Source organism: Sugiyamaella lignohabitans, chromosome B, assembly GCF_001640025.1.
Source record: "Sugiyamaella lignohabitans strain CBS 10342 chromosome B, complete sequence".
In the NCBI taxonomy this organism is placed as follows: domain Eukaryota; kingdom Fungi; phylum Ascomycota; class Dipodascomycetes; order Dipodascales; family Trichomonascaceae; genus Sugiyamaella; species Sugiyamaella lignohabitans.
The window spans coordinates 799,259-820,842 of record NC_031674.1 but is presented as its reverse complement, the minus strand read 5'-3'; the positions used below and the strand labels follow the sequence as shown (position 1 = coordinate 820,842).

The 21,584-nt window shown below is 45.4% G+C and overlaps 9 protein-coding genes across 9 annotated transcripts; 5 read left to right on the top strand and 4 right to left on the bottom strand.

Moving 5' to 3' along the window:
• Positions 1 to 990: 990 nt before the first annotated feature.
• PAP2 (non-canonical poly(A) polymerase PAP2) lies at positions 991 to 3,456 on the top strand (the record flags this gene model as incomplete). Its single annotated transcript, XM_018879192.1, has 1 exon — positions 991 to 3,456. One exon carries the CDS (start codon positions 991 to 993, stop codon positions 3,454 to 3,456), a length of 2,466 nt encoding a protein of 821 aa, XP_018737131.1.
• Positions 3,457 to 3,676: 220 nt separating this feature from the next.
• On the bottom strand, positions 3,677 to 5,478 carry MIC60 (Mic60p; the record flags this gene model as incomplete). Its single annotated transcript, XM_018879191.1, has 2 exons — positions 3,677 to 5,373; positions 5,472 to 5,478. 2 exons carry the CDS (start codon positions 5,476 to 5,478, stop codon positions 3,677 to 3,679), a joined length of 1,704 nt encoding a protein of 567 aa, XP_018737130.1.
• A 1,133-nt stretch (positions 5,479 to 6,611) lies between these two features.
• On the top strand, positions 6,612 to 7,928 carry ARP4 (Arp4p; the record flags this gene model as incomplete). Its single annotated transcript, XM_018879190.1, has 1 exon — positions 6,612 to 7,928. One exon carries the CDS (start codon positions 6,612 to 6,614, stop codon positions 7,926 to 7,928), a length of 1,317 nt encoding a protein of 438 aa, XP_018737129.1.
• Positions 7,929 to 8,166: 238 nt separating this feature from the next.
• On the bottom strand, positions 8,167 to 9,891 carry KRI1 (Kri1p; the record flags this gene model as incomplete). The annotated part of the gene is made up of 1 exon (XM_018879189.1): positions 8,167 to 9,891. The coding sequence occupies one exon, from the start codon at positions 9,889 to 9,891 to the stop codon at positions 8,167 to 8,169; it is 1,725 nt and encodes a 574-aa protein (XP_018737128.1).
• A 768-nt stretch (positions 9,892 to 10,659) lies between these two features.
• Positions 10,660 to 11,901, top strand: MMM1 (ERMES complex subunit MMM1; the record flags this gene model as incomplete). The annotated part of the gene is made up of 1 exon (XM_018879188.1): positions 10,660 to 11,901. One exon carries the CDS (start codon positions 10,660 to 10,662, stop codon positions 11,899 to 11,901), a length of 1,242 nt encoding a protein of 413 aa, XP_018737127.1.
• Positions 11,902 to 11,966: 65 nt separating this feature from the next.
• AWJ20_2254 (Peroxisomal biogenesis factor 8) lies at positions 11,967 to 13,934 on the bottom strand (the record flags this gene model as incomplete). The annotated part of the gene is made up of 1 exon (XM_018879187.1): positions 11,967 to 13,934. The coding sequence occupies one exon, from the start codon at positions 13,932 to 13,934 to the stop codon at positions 11,967 to 11,969; it is 1,968 nt and encodes a 655-aa protein (XP_018737126.1).
• Positions 13,935 to 15,056: 1,122 nt separating this feature from the next.
• Positions 15,057 to 15,284, top strand: AWJ20_2253 (uncharacterized protein; the record flags this gene model as incomplete). Its single annotated transcript, XM_018879186.1, has 1 exon — positions 15,057 to 15,284. One exon carries the CDS (start codon positions 15,057 to 15,059, stop codon positions 15,282 to 15,284), a length of 228 nt encoding a protein of 75 aa, XP_018737125.1.
• An 83-nt stretch (positions 15,285 to 15,367) lies between these two features.
• On the top strand, positions 15,368 to 15,778 carry VTI1 (Vti1p; the record flags this gene model as incomplete). Its single annotated transcript, XM_018879185.1, has 1 exon — positions 15,368 to 15,778. One exon carries the CDS (start codon positions 15,368 to 15,370, stop codon positions 15,776 to 15,778), a length of 411 nt encoding a protein of 136 aa, XP_018737124.1.
• Positions 15,779 to 16,281: 503 nt separating this feature from the next.
• Positions 16,282 to 18,999, bottom strand: ROX1 (Rox1p; the record flags this gene model as incomplete). The annotated part of the gene is made up of 1 exon (XM_018879184.1): positions 16,282 to 18,999. One exon carries the CDS (start codon positions 18,997 to 18,999, stop codon positions 16,282 to 16,284), a length of 2,718 nt encoding a protein of 905 aa, XP_018737123.1.
• Between the last annotated feature and the right edge of the window lie 2,585 nt (positions 19,000 to 21,584).

Below are 21,584 nucleotides of genomic sequence, written 5' to 3'. Positions count from 1 at the left end.
TCCTCTTTGATCTGATTCTTTTGTGTTTATTTCGTAGAGCCATGCGACGGATGTCAGTCCAAGTGGGTGCTTTCAATTGCTCACCTGAATCCACTTGATACAAAATATTATTTATTGGCGAATCTGGTAACCTGTCCAACCGAACGCTGATCTTAAATCCACCCCACTATTGTCCTGCATGGCTTTATTTATTTATCTGTTGCTGCTGCAGGGCCCGATGCTCTGCTTATGATCCCTTACATAATCAGTTATTTCTATATTATTATTCTTCCTATTGATCCACTTTTTTGGGGTCAATTGTTTTGGCTGTTTTTTGCCTCCGGCGGCTGGGGCTCCGCCCCAGACCCCGTTGCTCCTCTCGCTGCGCTCGAGTCGGGCGTGGGGTGTCCAGTTTACTTGGGTTATAAAACCAGTTCCTTTTCTTGGTCTCTGGTTTATACTCGCTACTGAAATTGAATGATAAAATCATGAAAAAGGCGGAAAAGTCAAGTGGAGGGTGTGGAGATTTGGAGACGGAGACTTTGAGTCACTGTAATTCTCCGATCTAAGCCGTGCAGTTGCATTTTGGATTTTTTTCAGCCGTATTTGATTCATGACGTGAAATAATTACTGGGACTGTATCATTAAATTATATTGGTTCACTGTTGAAAACCTGGATAAAGTCCGACCAGTGTTGTATTTATATTTCTTTCAGTGAACTGGTTTCTGAGGACTTCTTTTGTTTATTGGTCCCATATTTATCTGTCTTTCGCATAACTTTTTTTTATTCGTCAGATCCACTTGAGGCATCCCGTGGTACCTTGATTATTTTATTTATTTCAATCCCTGCTAACATACACGGTAATTAATCTTTACAACTGGACTTGTTGTGAAGCATTTCTATTATTCACACTTAATTTGCATCGTCTTTTTTCTTGGTACTTATACACACACTAATTGGTCTATTTTGTACATCATCTGCCACTCGCACATCTCATTATAACACAACACATGGGTTCTAAAGCCAAGAAGTCATCACCACAGCTAGCATCGCAGGCTTCTAGTGGATCTCTCAATGGTCTTCCAGTAGGCCCCTCGGCGTATGTGGCGGCGGTTGAAAAAGGGACAGCCGATGTTGGATCCAACAATCAACCTCAAAAGGGTCTCAAAAAACTTTTGAATAAGCTTCCCAAAGGCCCAAAAGGCGATTCGAAGGATCAAGCTGGCAACCAACCTAAAAGCAAGGCCAAGAATAAACCCAAGAAGAACCAGCCCAAAAATCAACCACCCGAGAAAAAGCCAAAGAACCAAGCCAAGAGCCAACCGAATCTGTCTAAGAAAATGAGCGAGAATCAGTTGAGGAATCAGACTACAAGTGGAGTCAATGGTCAAATTCATGCATCTGAAAAGAATCACGACAATTATTCACATCAACTAAAGCCCTCTAAATCAATAGGGACTGAATCTGAGATGTCGAAAAAGTCTGGTATCGACAAGATTGTTGATGGCATGGGTAACGTTATAGAAAAGTTCAAAAAGCGTCAACGAGGTTCAAGAGGTGGGAAAAAGAGACGTGCATCAATGGATGCTATAGCAAATGACTATATCAGCAATGTAGCGGCCAGTGGTGTTGATCATGATGACGCTGTTATGGATGCTGATATTAATACCAACGATGATAACGAAGATTCTGGATTCATCGCTTTTGACTCTGATCTCTCGGATGTTGCGGAATCTATTCATACAAACACCTTCAAAGCGTTTGAAGACGAAATGTCTATGTTTCTAAGTGAAGATGAAGACGACGATCAAGAGGATAACGCTGTTAATGTCAGTATTATGACAACATCAACTTCAAGAACATCTCGGAAACGTAAATTCAACCCCGAAGACGAGGATGAGAAAGCATCAAAGAGAATCAATGTCTTATCCGAATTCCCTTGGGTAGTTAATCATGATCATTCTCAAGAGCAAGAGATTTCCGATTGGCTGACTTTGGAAATCAAAGATTTTGTATCATACATGTCACCATCAGCGGCAGAGATTATTGCCAGAAATAATGCTGTCAAAAGAATCCGTGGTATAGTCAAGGATCTGTGGTCAGATGCTGACATACATGTATTCGGTTCTTTTGCTACCGACTTATACCTTCCTGGATCCGATATCGATATGGTGGTATTATCGAAATCAGGCTCCTATGATACCAGAGCACATCTATACAAGTTGTCATCTAAATTGAAGGCTACTGGCATTGCTAATAGCCTAGTGGTCGTTGCCAAGGCTCGCGTTCCGATTATCAAGTTCGTGGAAAAGACCAGCAATATCCATATTGATATCTCGTTTGAACGACGCAATGGTGTTGAGGCTGTTCAAATAATTCGTAAATGGACTGCAGAATATCCATGTATTAGATTTTTTGCCATCATTATCAAGCATTTTCTGGCTCGCCGTAAGATGAATGAAGTTCACAGCGGTGGTTTAGGAGGATTCAGTGTCATTTGTCTGATTGTGTCATTTCTCAAGAACCACCCAAAAGTGTCTAGTGGAGCAATTGATCCCATGCACAATTTGGGTGTTCTTCTTATAGAATTTTTCGAGCTTTATGGCAGAAACTTCAACTACGACTCGATAGCACTCTCGGTTAGAGGAGACATGCCATACCTAAGAAAGGACCAAAACCCCGATCTTGATAACCCCAGGAAATTCATGTTGGCTATTCAAGATCCTAGTGATGAGACAAACAATCTCAGCCGGGGCACGTTCAATATTCGTGGTATTAAGAAGGCATTTTCGGGCGCATTTGACTTGCTGGTGGCTCGATGTTATGAGTTGGAGTACCTGTCATTCAGCGATCGTTTGGGCAAGTCGATTCTGGGCAACGTGATCAAATTCCGTGGGCCTGAGAGAGATTTCTTAGACTCGAGATCTGAGGTGCAGAGCGAGTACGAGCTGAGTATTGAAAACTACACGAGTTTCAACGGTACCGAAAACGACACCAACGATGATATCATTGTCCCTAGTGACTTTGAGGAGGACGAAAGCGATGCTGATGTCGACGGAAACGACGGCGAGCAGCAAGATGTTATCGGAGACATCTACAAAAAACAAAGTAACTCACGACCCAATCAGAAGTTAGCTAGTCCACCGTCACGACCCAAACCAAACTCACCAAAATCCAAGCCCGAAAGGAAATCACCGTCAACAGCCGAACACGATGGAGACAAACGAGCGACCAGACCAGCGGCAGTAGAATACTATAACATCTCGGATTCCGACTCTGATTCGAACGCCGAACGACCCAACGACGGAACCAGACACACTTCCCCTACCCAACGAGGCGCTTCGTCGAAGTCTCCGATCACGATTCTCTCGGACGACGATGCCAGCTCTGCCGAAGACAGCCGGTCGTCTTCTGTCATCGATAAAGCACAGAAACGAGACTACTGGCTCAGCAAAGGCGCTCCTACCATAACATAATAGCATGCATGACCCAACTACCGACTCGAACAGACCGGCCTCCGGCGGCTGGGGCTCCGCCCCAGACCCCGTAGCTCCTGCGAAGCAGGAGATTGCTGGGACCGTAGATGTTAACGACTCGAGCGAAGCGAGAGGAGCTGCGGGGTCTGGGGCGAAGCCCCAGCCGCCGGAGGCAGGACCCCAGCCAAGAGTTTCATGCTTGTATCTAATGTATTTTTTTCTATTTTAAAGCCCAGAGTTTACCCTCGTCAGCAAGGGCTTGAGCGAGGAAGTCGACTTCGCTGCGTTTGCGACCCTCGGAGAGCCAGTCGGCAGCGAGCTTTTTGGGCCACCCGGTGAGCGAGTTGACTTCGGCAACAGCATCGACGACTCGACCTTCACCGAGAGCTGTCTCGGCACGGGCGAAAATGCTTTCGTTGTCGTTGCCAACAGGGTTACCGCTCTTTCCAGCAAGGAGTTGTGAGAAGATGATGGATCCAATGTGGCCAGCGACACCGGCATTAGGAGGAAGTAAAGATGCGCTGCGGAGCTCGGGAACTAGCAGCTTGAATCTAGCAGCCAGTTGTGCGTTGGTGAGAACACCCTCCTTGTATGCGTCTTCGGGGATGTTGTCGAGAATCGATTGGACCAGAGGGTCGTCGGAAAGTGCCTTTCTGACTTCTTCAATATAAGGACCCAATGGCACGGGCTCGTTAGAGAACTTCAGCACCGAGTTCAGTTTACCGACAGCGATGTGGTATTGTGAGACCGAGTCAGATTCGCTGATGATCGAGCTGGTCTTCTCAGTCAGGTGGCTTAAAGCTTCGACCTTTTCAGCCAGTTCTTTGATCTTGGAAAGTCTTCCATCACGCTCCTTCTCAACACGGTCTTGGATCTCTTGTGCAAACTGCTTCTCTCTCTCAGCATGAATTGCCAAAAGTCTGTTGTTGGCATGAGAAATAACGAGGTTCTTGGTAGCCTCGACTTCTGTCAATAGACGGTCATTGTACAGTTTTAGGATACGGGCTTGCTCCTCTTGGAATTGTTGTCTCCATTTGTCTTCTTGTGAGGCCAATGCTTCCTTTACTTCGTTAGCTCTTGCTTCGCCCAGAGCTGCAAATTTAGCAGCTTGCGATTCCAAGCTCTTTGAAAGGGTCTCTTGGTTCTCCTTGTTAAGAGCATTGATCGAGTGACTGAGTTTGGAAACTTCTTGCGAAATCTTATGTACAATGTCTTCTCCGTAGGTCGAAGTGTTTACCGATTGGATGAACTGGTTAAGAGTTTCAACCGACGAGGCTACCAATGGGTTGATATCACCAGGAACTCGGATCAGTGGAAGTAAATGAGACGAAGAGCCACCGGCAGTTGGTGCTCCAATTCCGCTAGGAATGATTCCCTCCTTCTTCTCGGTGACGATATTCTTTGCCGATGAATCACTGGAACTAGGTCTGGCAATACTAGCATTCTTATCAGCAGATTTACTTGAACTAGAAGCAGCAGTGACAGCACTTGAACTAGAGCTCTTAGTGGCTTGATCACTAGAGATCTCTTTAGGTTCGGCAGAAGAACCAGGTCTAATCTTGACCTTTAAATCGTTTAATTTGCCTGGAATAGATTGCAACAAGGGTCCTGAGCCATTTGCAACAGCAGTCGAAGCAGTGGCTCCTCCTTGGTTGATGTTGACGTCTCGGAACTTGCTACGGAACTCCCGCTCCTCAATGGCGACAATAATCGACTCAGAAAATGGGACATACTCTGTGAAATAGTCATGGAAAGTGTCGTCTTTAAGAGAATACCATACACCAGCTCCATACAAAGCGGATGAGAGGAATACAGTGCTTAGCACAAAGTTACGGAATCCATGGCTCTTCTTCTGCTTAGGAGCTTCCTTGACAACCGGCTCAATAACGGGTGGTGTGACTTTTACGGGAGGAGTCACTACATCGACTTTCTTAACGTTCGAGAGTTGGGCCTGATTTTTTGTTAGTTTCTTGGTCTCCTGATATTATATTTACCTTTGGCATGTCCAGTGTCACCAGTCATGCTTCTTCCGAGTTTCAAATCGAAACATTGCGATTCTAGCGAATCCTGATTTCTGTCTCCACACAACCAATTCTAAACAGTCCCACAAAACCTGTACTATTTTGCTCTTGAAAACTCAAGTTATCAAGCGCACAGATCGGGTCTGCCAGACTTAAGCTTCATTCGGGCGCACCAGAGACCCGAATTGCAACGTGTGAATTTACCTTTGAAGAAAATGTGCGCGCTGCCAGTCGGCGGGCCGCTACACCTTGTGTCCTAGTTGCCACAGAGAGCATATTTGTTTGGATCGGGCGTGGTTAAGATATCTTAGCTGCTACTGTTTTCGCTGCTACTGTGAGTACTTCACCACTTTTGGCGTCGAGAATCCCTACCCAGCCAATCAGAGGGTACTGAAATTTCCAGGAGCCGCGCTAGCGGCTTATTCTCTCTCTCGAATATGAGAACCTTCATATAATCGAGACGCGGCTGACTGGTGAACCTGATGTTCGTGAACCTCCGTCCAACCTCTCTTTCTCCAAAAAACCTATCGCTGTCTGTCTCGATAATCCCGCTGCAACGAAATTACAACAACAATGGCTTCTTCAGCGGCTGTTTATGGCGGTGGTAAGTTTTTTATGCTGGGAGGAGGATTGCCTCCGGTGGCTGAGGCTATGCCCCAGACCCCGTGGCTCCTCTCGCTTCGGTCGAGTCGTTCTTTCGACAGTCTCGGGTGATATGTTTGGTGATATGGGACAGGATTCCTTTTGTTGGAGCTCGGATTTCTGAAGGGAATACTAACAGGATCAGATGAGGTCAATGCTTTGGTAATTGACCAGGGCTCAGCGTGGACTCGGTTTGGATTTGCTGGTGAAGACTCGCCAAAGGGCGTGGTTCCCACATATTTTGGCAGACGACCCAATCCTGACTATGATCCCGAACTGCTTCCTGATGCTAAGGATGAATCCAGCGTAATTAATGGCAAATCTAAGAGCAAACAGCCGGATGGTGAAGCAGATTCTGAGTCTGCTGAGGCTGCTGTGAATGGAGACGATGAAGAACTACGCGATTCACGTGTGAAAAAACAGAAGCTTCCCTCTAATCAGAAGGAATTCTTCTATTTTGGTGATAATAACTTATATACGCCAAGAGATGGGATGGAGATTGCATCGCCAATGACTGATGGTATTGTATCGGATTGGGATGCCACTGAAAAACTGTGGAGATATGGTTTAGAAGATATATTAGGTGCTCAAGTTACTGAACAGCCTCTACTTATAACAGAACAGATTTGGAATACTGACGAAAACCGCAAAAAGGCTATGGAAGTCGCATTTGAATCGCTTGATACACCGGCTTTCTATATCGCCAAGAGACCAGTTTGTACATTATTTGCTTCTGGTAAAGGTAGTGGTTTAGTAGTAGACATTGGCGCTGATATTGCGTCTGTAACGCCAGTTCTAGATGGATTGACTTTGTTTAAAACAAGTAAACGGTCTCGACATGCTGGCACTTATATCAACAAGCATATTGAGGCTTTACTTAAAGCATCAGATTTTGATCTTACTCCTAGATATCTGGTAGCAGCTCGCCAAACGGGTCTTGAACCAGGCGAGAAGGCCACTGAATATAAAAAGCGCTCACTGCTAGCACCAGTGACTGCTAGCTTCCATGATTTCCAAGTATCGAGGCTGATAGAGGAATTCAAAGAGTCAATGGCGCAGGTGCAGGACACTCCATATACTGACGAAGCCGCTTCACAGGCTGGTACTGATGTTTATAGCAATCGGGTGTTTGAATTCCCCGATGGTTCAAGTGTTGAGTATGGTTCGGAGAGATTCAAGGTTGCCGAGCCACTGTTCAAACCTCGCGATTTCCTATTAGAAGGCGAGGAGCTGCTGGAAGCACCAGAAGTAAAAGAAGAAGATGGTGATGACGACGATAATAAGGACGACAGTAAAGAAAACGGTAAAGATGCCGACAGCAAAGACAAAGAAAAAGGAAAGGCTAGCAAAGGCAGTAAGGACAAAGGACAAGACGGTGATAAAGATAAAGACAAGGAAAAGCCTACTGAAAAGTCTGCTGCTACTGCTGCTAAAGAGCTCAAAGCACTTGTCTACACTGACCGTACCCAAGGTCCTTTTACAACCACAGGTATATCTGACATGATCATTGACGCTATCAACTCGTGCGACGTGGACATCCGAGCCAATCTCGCCAACAACGTTATCATCACAGGAGGCACTTCACTCATCCAAGGCTTCACAGACCGGGTCAACGAAGACCTCGTTCACGCACTTCCGGGCTACAAAATTCGAATCCACGCTCCTGGTAACCTTATCGAGCGTAAATTCTCTGCTTGGATCGGTGGCAGCATCCTCGCCAGTCTGGGCACGTTCCACCAGCTGTGGATCTCCAAAAAAGAGTACGAAGAAGTCGGCGTGTCCAAACTTCTCGAAAAACGCTTCCGCTAATGCTCCCTTAATTTATTGTGTACTTTTTATTACTGTTCCCCGTATGCCTCCGGCGGCTGGGGCTCCGCCCCAGACCCCGTGGCTCCTGCTTCGCAGGAGTTTGCTGGCACCGTCGACGTAACGACTCGAGCGGAGCGAGAGGAGCCACGGGGACTGGGGCGAAGCCCCAGTCGCCGGAGGCAGCACCCTCCCCCGATATATCAGGTCACGAAGATAGATTATATAAATACATAGGTGTTTAACGCTTGCGTTGCTTTTTCTTCTTTGGTTGGCCAGCGTCTTGGCTGGCGACCAGTTTCTCGAAGAGCTCGTCGGTGGGCTCGTCTTCGGTCGAGAAGACGGCTTTTCTCCATTCGCGGAGTCGTCGCTTTTTGGCGTATTTTCTGCGATCGTGCTTCTTCTTTTCTTCGTCTCTGAATGGTGCCAGCTTCTTGATTCCGACAAACTCGTTGAGATCTTTGTCGTCAGCAAGCAGAATGTCGCGTGCTGTGAGTCCGTACGAGTCTGGAGAAACTTCCCGATATCTAAATTTGGTTCCAGAGGATACAAGGTCGATTTTCTCTTGTTCTAGTGCGAGGTCAAGATTGGCTTCCACAAACTGTTCAGCAATTTGTCGCATTTTTTGCTTCTCTTTCTTGGCCTCATGCTTGTCTTTACGAGATCGTCTCTCGGGCTCTTCATCCTCAGCCTCCTTGATATTTTCCTTGGGCTCATCTGGTTCCTCCTTTGTCTCGTCATCTTTGTCTTCTTCATCAGCTTTGTCGTCACCAGCGAAATTCTTGTCTTTCTTTGAGTAAAATGTTTCATTGAAGACTTGTTCCATGCGTTTATCCCACTCAGAAGCGTCAAAATCACCTTCTAGTAAATCCATGTTTTCAAATTGTGCCGCAGTTTCATCGTCATCAATGACTTCTTTAAGCTTTTCGAACTTGGAAAGTACCTCGTTGACCTTCTTCTTCTTTATCTTATTAACTTCAGCCTTTTTGCTTTGTTCTTCTTGTTTCTTCAACTCGGTCTTTTGCTCTCTGGCTCTCTTTCTGGAGTTATCTCCTTTACGACGGAGAGTGCTTTCATTACGAGCATAACTCACAATTTCAGCAGCATTTGGATCCTCGTATCTGAAATTATATGCAGTCTCGAAATCATCGGCAATGTCATCGAATTCTTCGTCGTCTTCGTCGCCAACAATATCACCGTACGCAGGCACAATTTCTTTACCTGTCTTCTTATCAATACCGGAAGGAATCCATGCTTTGCTTGATGTGTAAGCTTCCAAAAATCCCTTTTGATCTTGCTCGGGATCAGGCAACTCAATCGCTTCAATTGTTCTTTGCTCTTTTCTTTTCGTGAGGAAATCACCATCATCTTCTTCATCCTCATCGTCTTTGTTGATCTCTGCCAAAAGTTTAGCTCTATCTTCACGGTTTTGGATAGCGTATGGCTTTTCTTCGTTGTCGTTTTCTTCATCATCGTCGTGCACACCACCGGAAAGAAGGTTCTGTCTGTGATAATCCTTCAAGTACATGGCTTTAGAAGTACCATTACCATTGGCACTGGCAGCATTCTCGGAATTATCAAAAAATTTAACCGATGGATCCAATAGGGCCTTGGGATTTGTACGAATGGTTTCCAAAACTTTTTGAATACCGTCATCGACATCTTCAGTCAATAGCTCACCGAAATCATCTTCATCCTCATCGTCTGAAGAGTCCTCAGCATCTTCTTCCGAGTCTTCAAGAAGCTTGGCCTTATCTTTCTCCTCTTGTCTATGCTTTTCCTCTCTGGATTTGTTGTGCTCGAATCGTTTGGCATATTCTTGATTTATACTGAGAGTGTTGATATCTTCATCAGATTCTTCCTCTAACCCAAGTTTGTCCTTGTTTTCAACCTTAGCAGGTGACTCTCCCTGCTCTTTCGCCTGGGCTTCGAGAGCCTTTCTTCTTGCTGACTTCTTTCTAGCCATTTTGTATTGACTTCGTATTACTTTTTGTAGATTTAATGTTTTTTGGAAAACTGGATCTAAGGGTAAATAAATAAAATTCAGCCTTGCAAAAATCCTTCGGTTTCCTTGCCCTTATCGGATTAATCCTGCATATTAGGAAAAATCTATATGGAATCTTTTGGTCAAGTCTCTTAAGTTATTTGGTTATATTGACTATTGACTGTTGATCTGATCACGATATTCATTTTACTATTGCAATTTCATTTGTAGTTTGCCATTTCTGTTTCTACAGCTTAATTACTCGATTTCCACGTCTCTGCATGCTATATGCAGGGTCTTAATGTTCGACTTGTTAATGTAACTCTAAACGTGAAAAAATCCCTCCACAGAAAGCTTTATAGACTACCCGAGCTAATTAATCACTTTCAGATTTCAGTCTTTGATTAAAGTTTGTTATAGCAAATCTGGTTTTCGTATGGCCTGGCAAATATCCACTATCTGCCCGTAAAGACAAGTAACTTCTTAGAGACGAGACGATTTCATCTCTTTCAAAGAATATAAATAACCAAAATACCTTTATTCACTCTCCTGGCTAATCCATAACACATCTGTTTTCTTTTCTTAGCTGAAATCAAGTCTCTTGTCAAATCCACCAATTTCAAAAAATTACCTAACCCATTTGCGATCTCCACCACCCGATAATGTCTATCCCGATGCCAATCTCTAGATAAATCTGATTAGTATAATTTCTGTCAAAACAGTTAACCTGGTCTATGATAAAGAGACGGGATGAGTACACATCATTCCTATGACATTTCTACTTCAAGAGTCATCCCCACTCCGACTTATCCAGCCATTGTAGTAGCGAATGACGATTTTCTGCCACCGCCCACACCTCCTCAAGGAACGTCGGCAGCAGTATCTTTTGCCTATGGATTATTGGTGGGTCAAGTCAGTGTATTGATTGTGGTTGTAGCATTTATTAGATTCTTTATATTTACAGATACTTCTTCTGAAAGAAAAGATTACGTCACAGCATTGTCAAGGAGAGATCAAAGAAACGCGGCAAAGCTCATGGGCGCAAACAATGTCCCTAGTGAGAATGTTATAAACACAATTCTCGAGAAAACCTATTACAACGTAGAAACACATAATGCCGAGTCGGTCGATTGGTTTACAGTACTAATTGCTCAAGTAGTCAGCCAATTTCGCGAAGATGCTCGAGCTGATGATAGCATGCTAAGGAGTCTCAATGATTTGTTGAATGGTGATATTATTCCTGATTTCATTGATAAAATCCGTGTCACTGAACTAAATATCGGTGATGATTATCCGATTTTCAGCAATTGCAAGATTTTGTATAACCGAAACGAATTAGGGCAAAGTCAAGGCCAAGATGGCTTAGAAGCCCAGATCGATGTAGACCTTACTGATACAGTTACTCTGGGCATTGAAACAAGACTGTTGCTTAATTTTCCAAAGGCTCTATTTGCAGTGTTGCCAGTATCGCTATCTGTTTCAATTGTTCGTTTTTCTGGTACATTGTCTGTTTCATTAAGGAAATCACCAGCAGTACCAAAAGCACCTAATACCGTACCAGCCTCCTCCAACCGTAGTGCAAATGCTACATCAACGTCTAATTCAGATGATGCAAATGATGGCACAACATACCTGTCTTTCTCATTTGATCCAAATTATAGATTGGAATTCGACATCAAGAGTTTGGTTGGTGCAAGGTCTCGTCTCCAAGACATTCCTAAGATTGGACAGTTTATCGAGTCGAGACTAAGAAAGTGGTTCACTGACCGTTGTGTTTCTCCTAGATGTCAGCAGATTCCTCTACCTAGTTTTTGGCCTCGTAGTAAAACGACTGCGGTGGTGCCTCCTGCGACCAATGCTAACACCAATGGTACCAATAATGTTAACCCGTCTGGTGTTAATGGCTTACCACCGTCAAGCCCTCTGGTGCTTCCTGTCGATGTGGCCGAGTCCCTGCGAAGAAGACGACAAAGTCATCTCGAAGTCCGCTAGACTGATAGTAACAGTGTATTCTACTCATATATGTATTTATTTATTGCTATTTCACGAATGAGATACTACAATTTTGAACTGTGGTGCCACCACCGGATACCAATGTCAGCCAATGATAAATCCAGCTCTCCGGATATCATTTTTTCCATGTCTTCTGTTAGATACTCATTTTCTGCCTGGAACAGGGGTGAGTAATAAGGACCACGGCGAAGAAAGAGTTTGTCTGTTCTCTCTAGCCAGAATTGGAAATCTCCAGGTTCTAAGAGTGGGAGTGAATGGATCAAGCTACTAACAAAAACAGATCTTACTGTTGGTGGGCCATTTTCTTCTGCTTTGGTAGTCAATGGAATAGCAGGTAGCGTAATTTTACATTTGAAATACAGTCGTTCTAGGAATTGGTGAAGCAACTGTTTTGTAGGACGAGTAGGGGCTGCTACAGATTGAGCAATTGTCTTTAGTGCTAGCAATAGCTGTGGACTCGATAGATCGTGAGGGAATAGAGCAAGCAGAGTATCCAGATAATTCATTACAACATTATCATTGATAACAGCCACCTCTGGACTGAGTCGAAGATATTGCAACATAACTGAGTGAGATGACTCTAGTAAAGGCGTCAACAGCTTGCGATTTGTAGGATCTCGATTAGGGACTAAAAACTCTCCTATAAATGGCAGAATGATTTGATTTATGACTTGAAACGAGCTGAAGTGGATTAATTTTTCGAATAGGTCAATTAGGAATAGAATTTTGCCTCGATCCATATCATTGTCCAAGACAGCTCCAAGATTGCAAGAACCAGCCAACGCTCTAATAAGAGAGTCCACAGACTCTTGTGCCTGTCTCAATGTGCCTCTACTTAAAGTAAGAACATCGATGCAAACATTGTATGTAAAACTGAAAGGTTCAAAAGTAGCAGAGCCTATCTTGTCGAGAATGAAATATACAGGAGAGAGGGTTTTTAAAATCTTGGCACTCAGGTATGCAACAGGAACTAGTTTTGGGCGATTGACATGTAAAAGTAGACCTGCGAATCCCTGTAACTGGAGGCAGATTGCAAATATAAACTGTTTTAAAATCTGCCACTGTTCAGTCTCCGATTTTGTAATTGAGTCTGGTGAATGCTTTAGTCTCACCCATGTTCGACTTAAATCTTCTGCGAACATGTGGATATGGTTCAATGCTAGGTCTAGATCGTTAAAAGAAAGGTTGTTGCGATAGTTGGATTCTACTGATTGGCGAATTATGTTAGAAAAACCTCCTAAAAGGTTATTCACAAGTTCAATAACAGGTGATGATTGTAATCTTAACGAGTTTATGACACTTGTGTCGGGATACGAATAAATCAGTTGCAAAGATCGAACGATAGTCTCTGCATGCACGAGACGACTATAAACGTCTGGATCCAACGCCCATTGGCATTTAGCCAAGGTAATCAATGCCATGTTTATAATATCCCGATATTTTTTATAATCACTATCCGACTCAAGGGGCAGAGTTATTATCTGGTTGAACACCCTAACATACCAATCTTGCTGGTATCGTAAATCAGCCACACTAGGGACATAGGTGATTTTAGACTGACGTAAACCTCGCTCAGATCGTTCAATATCTGCCAGAATCTCATATTTAGAAGCCTGGATTAAACCTGATAACAATGGTAGTATCCTCCACAAAGCCCCTTCAGCTGTCAATCTGTCAATAACAGGTCGTACTAAATACTTAGTCCACTCTTGCGGGGGAATTGTCGGATCGCTAATTGAATACTTTCGAGCCACAGCCGATCTGAATCCGTCTACCAAAAAGTCGCTGCAAACCGGTTCAGGAAGTGCTACCACTGGACTAGACAGCAGTTCCAATGCTAATAGCGGAACATTGTGTTCATTTCTTAATGATGGTAGGTACTGGATCGCCCTCCCGATAAGGGCCTTTCGTCGAGCTAAATCAGCTGGTCCTGAACTCGAATAAATCGAACTGTTTTGAAGCTCTCTAACAATACTATCGACCACCTGAGTGATATCCGTTAAATAGGACATAATGAAGCACTGTGTCTTGATTATAGAGATCAGTGGTAGGGGATAAAATCTGGGGAAGTCGATTAGCCGAGCCGAGAGCTACAAGACAATAATGCACGGTTATGCAGAAGGCCGAGCAGCAGCAGCAGCTCTACAATCCTCGATTGGCCCCGTAACTGGGCGTACGCCCAATGCCTCCGGCGGCTGGGGCTGCGCCCCAGACCCCCGGCTCCTCTCGCTCTGCTCGAGTCGGGTCTCCCCACGGTCCTGGCCAACTCCTGCGAAGCAGGAGCTATGGGGTCTGGGGCGGAGCCCCAGCCGCCGGAGGCAGAGTCACACCTGGGCGTCCAGAGGCACTGGCCCCCGAAAACAGTCTCTTAAATTCCAAAATCATAAAATGGTTTCTGTTCTGTAATTTATTTGTCTGTTTTCAAGAAATAACGGTTCTGTTTGACAAACGTAGCACTGGCTAGAAGCGCAGGACAGTAACTGCGCAGACAGATGATCTGAAATTACATTTCATATGGCTGTGAGTTCATTTACAATTTGTAACTCAAATAAGAAAATATGAACAGTTTAAAACCTAATTGGCATGGCCATTTACAGTCTTAAACGCTTTCTAAGCGGATATTAAAATTATCAACTGGCTCCAGCTCGTATACCAATCATTCACAAACCCCCCATCTACATTAAACCCGGTTCCCTTTCGTCCACACAACTTCAACTCCGAAAACAAGAGAATTTTCCACTAAACTAAGTGTACTATCAGTCATGACTCTGTGAATAATACTACCCCTCCTACCCCTGAAACTTCCGTTCCCATACCATGAGGGGTCGAATCAGCGGTCACCAAGCCTAAATAGGTATTACACCCTAATATCGGACAACCCCGCCGCCGTTGAACCCCTGCCGCAAGATCTATATTACGAGGCTGGCTGCCGATATAGAAGACGTTACCTCTGAGAGCGATAAGGTACCAGTCGGTGATAATTAATTCGAACAAATCTAGACAGTGGGTCAATAATTATTCTTTTGAATCCAGTACGACCACAAATCCGTTAGACACTGGTTTATTTTTGCAGTATATCTTTGATAGATAACTAATTATTTGGAGAAGAAGAAGTACGGTATCTCGGTTCCAACATGAGCTCGCCACTTGACTCCGGAGCTGGAACAGAGCTGTTTGCCAGCTATGATTCGGATTTCCAGTTAGCATATAGTGAAATCACTCAGAAGCTAGATGATATTCCCAATCTGACGACGGAACAACAGAAACCAGCCATCAAAGCAGCTGAACGAGCAGTTGAAGAGGCCTATGAGATCGTAAGTCGGAAACCAGAGGTTGCTTCACCCATCAATCCAAGTCTATGAGCAGAACGAATTCAATCAAATCACTTTGCTACTCTTGACTTGAGCCCTTGAACAATGTACTAACAAGTTCCAAGATCGATCAAATGGCTATTGAAGTACAGAATATCCCATCGTCGAACCGCAGCAAATTCAACTCCAAGCTTAGAGAATACAGAACCAACGTAGAAAATGCTAGAAAGGAGCTACGGAAACTGTCCGAGACTTCAGATCGTAGAGCGTTATTTGGCGACCGACTGGCCAGTGGTTCACCAGACAACATCCCCTTGGACCAGCGTCAACAGCTATTATCCGGACAAGCCAGTTTAGAGAGATCTTCACAAAGACTGCGAGACTCTCAGAGAGTTGCCAACGAAACAGAGTCTATTGGCGCCAACATTCTAAGCGACCTACGGGGTCAGCGAGAACAGCTGACCAACTCGCGAAACGTGCTCCTCGAAGCCGACGGATACGTCGACAAGAGCATTCGCACGCTCCGTGGCATGGCCAGACGGTAAGTCCTCCACCCATTCTCACCTCTTCTATTTATTATATCCATCGATCCTGTGACAAATCTAACCTCACGCAGAATGGCCACGAACCGAATCATCACCATCGCCATCATTACCATTCTCGTTATTCTCATTCTTCTGGTGATTGTGTCGAAGTTCTGGTAGACCAATAACGTACTCATAATCTAATTTAATAATCAGGCTACTTCACGGTGCCCTCGCAGCCTCCGGAGGCTGGGGCTTCGCCCCAGACCCCGTTGTGCTCTGCTTCGCGGAGCGACTCGGACCGTCGACTCCCGACTCGAGCGCAGCGAGAGGAGCCACGGGGTCTGGGGCGAAGCCCCAGCCGCCGGAGGCAGGTCCACAACCGATGTATTTTAAAAGCGATAATATATTACAAAATCACATAAATAAATCAGGGGTATGTAAGTATTAAGATTAAAGGGGGGTGATATGTCGTTATTCAAGGTCATACAGATGTCATTAAAAAGCAAGAGCGGCCGCGAGGGCTACTCTTTACCCGTAATTCCATTAATCATGCCGTCTACAGCCCGGTCAATAACCTCGTTGGTTCTTAAGTTACCCAGGGTAGCGACAATAATTTTGGATCCTCCGTTGAGGGTTGTCACTGATACACTTGTAGCGTCGGCCTGGTTGTCTTGATCGATGAGAATAAGATAGTCCGGGCCGGGCAGGCCACGTAGAACGTTGACGTTGGTCATCCAGCGGTGTCGATACGTCAAGCGGTGGCTTGTCTGTTCAGCGGCAGTGAGGGGGCTTTCTTGGTCGGCAAGTTCGTCTGCCAGCGTCATCAAATATCCACCAATAATGCCATATTTAAAATGGGATAGGTTTAATTCCGATACCAGTTGGTGTAAACATGATACTTTGAACATGTTCACGGCCGACTTGGTATACATGAAGTAGGGTTTTTGTTCAAACAGGTGAGGGGTATATTTACAATTGGATCCCTCCAATCTTGCTCCCAGTCGCTCGGTAATTGCCTCCACCAACTCCAGATCTTTTCCTTCTACCGCAATAATACGACCTTTTCGATCCGTCTCCACAATACTAGTAGACCTATGATGGTGGTGATGGTGTAAAGGTTCACAAATAGTAGATAAAAGGTCAGCTTTCTCACGGAATCCAAACGTCTCAACAGGAGATGGTGCTGGTGGTGCACTGGCTTGGTTCAGTCGCGATGTGCCATGATGTGGACTTGTGACGTGATGATGATAATGTGACGGTGGTGGTCCACTGTTAGTAGTGGCAGCAGGTCCTGGTCCAAGAGGGTCGTAATGTGAAGAAGTTCTTCTTCTCTTGGCAGATTTCTCTTCTTCAGCCAGTAAACTAACTGGTCCAGCATGAGGAATACTTGATCCAGGTCCGTGGGTCATACTACTCAGACTGTGACTTGATGCCGAGGGTCGTAGTCCCACAGATGAAGTCTGACGTCTGTTGTATAGTTGAAAAGTACTGCCAGTACCAGAAGAAATTCCTTGACTAGAGTTTGGAACTGTAGAACCTAGAGATGGTGAAGTGGCTGCTGAAGGTATAGGAGACTGTGAAGCAGACTGGGTGGGATAATTCCATGATGGAGAAGCATGTCTGTCTAAACTACTGTGTCGAGGATGTATTTCTGGAGGTGGATGTAGTCCTTCAGGAGCAGGCGATGACACTGATCGTGGTTTAAACGGACTTCCTGCACTTAACTGCCTGGCAATAGGAGACTTGGGAATCGAACCAGGTAGAGTTCCTAAGATTTCGTCCTGAGGTCTTGGTACGATTCTTGGTAACAGATTGCCACTTACTCCCGATGCACTGCTAATAGATCCAGGAGCAGACGACGAAGAAGCAGAAGAGATGGACGAGTGACTGGTCGCAATGCTAGAAGTATCAGTCAAAAGACTAGAACTGCTAACAGTGGGAGACCGACTACTGTACAAAGGTGGTGGGTTAAGGGGGAAAGCTTCAGGGGCCGATTGGTGTCGTGGACCACCCTGTTGCTGGTGATTTGGCAGGATTGTCTGGTGAGCACTTGGAACCTGGGGTGCAGACGCTCTATGAGATCCTACCACCTGAGTGAGGGATGTGAGAGTATTAACATGAGTTTGAGATGGTGGTGGAGGTGGAGGGGGATATGGGTAGTAAGATTGTGAAGGATGCTGGGGTTGATGCGGAGGTTGATGTGGAGTTTGATGAGGAGGTTGGTGCTGAGGTTGATGTGAAAGTTGATGAGGAGATTGGTGAGGAGGTTGATATGGATATTGTTTGTTGTCGTAATGAAGAGGTGGAGGCACCGATGAAGAATGCTGTGGTGGTAAGGACGAGTGTTGAACATGCGATTGAGGTTGCTGTTGTTGCTGCTGCGGATGCTGCTGCGAATGCTGCTGTTGCTGTTGTGGGTGTTGTTGTTGCTGTTGTTGAGGGTGTTGCTGATATGGCAGTGGTGGAGTCTGAGTTCCTGGAGCGGACTGATACGGTCGTAGAGGAGGAGACGGAATCGCTGGTGACGATATTGAACTCTGGGGGACTCCTGGTCCCGGAGTAGTAGCTGTACCAGAGGTTTGACCAGCACCAGGAGCAGAATTACCAAAATCCAGGGGTTTGTTAGGATTCACAGTAACAGCCGTGGTGATATTACTAGTAGCATTAGCGAGAGCATTAACATTAACATTATTATTGTTGTTCGCATTGGAGTTTGGATAACCAGGTCCATTGATAATCAGACCCTTACAGTTGGGACAAATAGTAGCTTCCCCAATCTGGCCAGTGCCAGTAGGAGTACTAGTACCACTTGTAGACCCACCTCGTTTAGAAGACCGCCGTGGTTGATACCTATAATCAGGAAACCTCTCGAGATGAGACTTTTTCTCCTCATCACCCAGTTGAATCCAGAAATCTTTTTCTTTCTGAGGGAGAGATCTCCACTGTTCGCCAATTATTTTGGAGATTTCTGGATTGCTCTTACCAGGATGCTCTTGAACGACCAGCGCATGTTGATGTTGTCTATAAAGAATAAATGCATTTCGAGGACGAGGGACTCTAGGAGTGTTATTGGCACAAACACAGAGGTTTCCTGAAGTTATGGTGGTGGTGGTAATAGGTTGTTGCTGAGGAGGGTTGGCAGATGAGGTATTGGTAGTGGATGTCACAACATTCTGGTATACTCTGGGGAGGTTGTTTTTGTTGGTGTCATGCTCGTTTGAATCATCAGTACGAGACATGACAGAGTTGGCATGTAAATAGGGAGGTCGAAACCAGGTTTCGAGTCAGAGGCAAACAGACTGAGTACACTGAGGTAAACTGAGCCAGAGCAAACTGATCAAACTGATCAAACTGAGCACAATCTGATCCAAACTGATACAAACTGAGCCAAAACTAAAGCCAGAAACAAAATACAACTCAAACGTCAAGTCCAAAGTCCGAACCGAATAAAACCAAATCAAAACAAAATGCCAGTAGTAAAACCACAAAAAAAGTGCCTCACCAAGAAATGCCTTGATTAGGTGCTACCAAACAGAACTAATAAAAACTGGCCAAATGAGTGCTAAATAACGATGTTAGCAGGGATATTAGTGGTTGCAAGAGGTTTATTTTATAGTTTGTCGCAGATTATACTCTGACCTTTTTTCAGTCACTCTGTCGACCTGATAACACTGGCAACTATCTCAACTCTCACTATTCTCAGAAGAGTCCCAATAGCACTAATATTTTAGCAGCAATCACAATAACACACTAACGACACTCACAATAAACACAATCAGTTACTCACAATAACACACTCGCTATCACCCTTAAATCAGCCTCCAAATCTATTCAGTCCCCGTTGACAATAGAATCGAAAATGAGAGGGCCAAGCTAGTTTTAACGTTTTGGCGTCAACTAAGTTTAAAAATACAACGTCGGATTGAAAAACTTTACCTGTCGTTTAGATGAGCAGTTGCAACTGGTAAGAAACTAGTGTTGGCAAACTAAGGAGCCGACAAAATCATATAATAATTTGATGATACCAAAGACAAAATGATGACATTCACAAACCAATATGGAGTATGGAGCCGAAAAAGGAGCGTAAATAGTAACCGACGGAAAATATATCACACAAATACTAGACTAACCAGTACACAAGAAGGAAACCGGACGGTACTTGTAATATATATTATCAATCAATCCACAAATATAAAAATTATTTTTGCCTTGTTGTGGAGGCCATTGGGTATATGTACCCGTCAACTGTCAGTCAATAGATTAAATGAGACACAGGGGACCAGTACTAGCAGGCTCACTGCCCGTCATATATTATTCTATAAATGAAGTTTTCTATTTGGAAAATAAAAAAAAATTTTGAACAAAAAGCAACGACTAGTGATGATCTAGGAAAAAGCAATGTGTTCTATACTGAGTGTCCTCTTTTACTGTTAGCGTTACTGCTAATGCTTCTGCAACTGCTTCTTCTGCTTCTACTGCTGCTGACTACTGCCGGTTCTGCTGGCTCTGCTGGCTTCTGCCGGTTCTACTTCTCCTTCTGCTGCCACTGCCGCTTCTTCTGCCACTACTCGTGCGTCAAATGCGTCTACTGCTGCTGCTACTACGACGTCAACTGGCTCTCCCGCTATTACTAATTCATTACTGTTAATATTCCTTGCACAACTTGCACCACTCACTCCCTCGTCACCTCCCTTTTCCCTCCCTAACCTCCCTCTTCTCTTCCTCTTCCTCTATTACGCCCACAGTCCTGCTATTACGCCCACTGCACCTGATGTGCAGCAAGCCCTGCTGTGGTGCTGTTGCTGGAAACAGCGCTGGATGCAGCTTAGCTATAAGCTATTAGATATTAGCTAGCTATATTGGAATCTAAACCCAAAATAAAATACAATCTGAAAAACAAATTATCCCACTTGCTTTTTTTGCTATCGATTTTTGTTCCATAAGATCGTCTGTGCGTCGAAATGTCGTCACTGCAATCAACACCACACCCACCCACCTCAACCTGGCACACGCACCATTCCCTCCCCTTCCTCCCCTCCCATCATCCCCTACCACCACTACGGCACCTCCAGCAAACCTACCACCAAGTCTGCCACCCTGGCTGCTCCCTGACAGCTGATAATCCGACTGCGGCCGTCCAGGGGATAGCCGGAATCTCGTTCCGTGCTAGGGGGGACGAGGCCTGCCTCCGGCGGCTGGGGCTCCGCCCCAGACCCTGGTTGCTCCTCTCGCTACGCTCGAGTCGGGCTGGGGGATTGGGGTGCTGCCTTCGGCGGCTGGGGCTCTGCCCCAGACCCCATGGCTCCTCTCGCTACGCTCGGATCGTTTCGTGGGGCATGGAGTTATTTTGGGGCTGCTGCCTCGTATTTTAGGGGTGGTTCTGGACCGACACCGACCTGCCTGTCTGTGTTTTGGCGGGAGCAGGTAGCAGCCCCTGATCGATGATGCTCATGAACAGGGGGGGGCAGTTCGGTTGCTGTTCCGAGCACCTGATCCTCCCCGTGCCCCTGCCACCCCCAGCCCGGCTCGAGCAAAGCGAGAGGAGCAACCAGGGTCTGGGGCTGAGCCCCAGCCCACCGACCCAAGCACGAGGCAGCATGGGCGCCTTGGTCGGTAATTTATTCCGAGCGCGGGCGCCCATCGTTTAGGCCGAGAAAAAAAAGTAACCTGCACGATCGAGTGGAGGAGGGGCCTGCCCGGACGATGAAAAGAAATGTAAAACGGTTTTGGGGCATGCCCACTGCAGAAACCAGTTGGGACTTCCCCTCCCCACCGAGCCGTGCGGTCCCCCTCTACCCCCTGAAACTGGTTCCGGGGGTGGTGG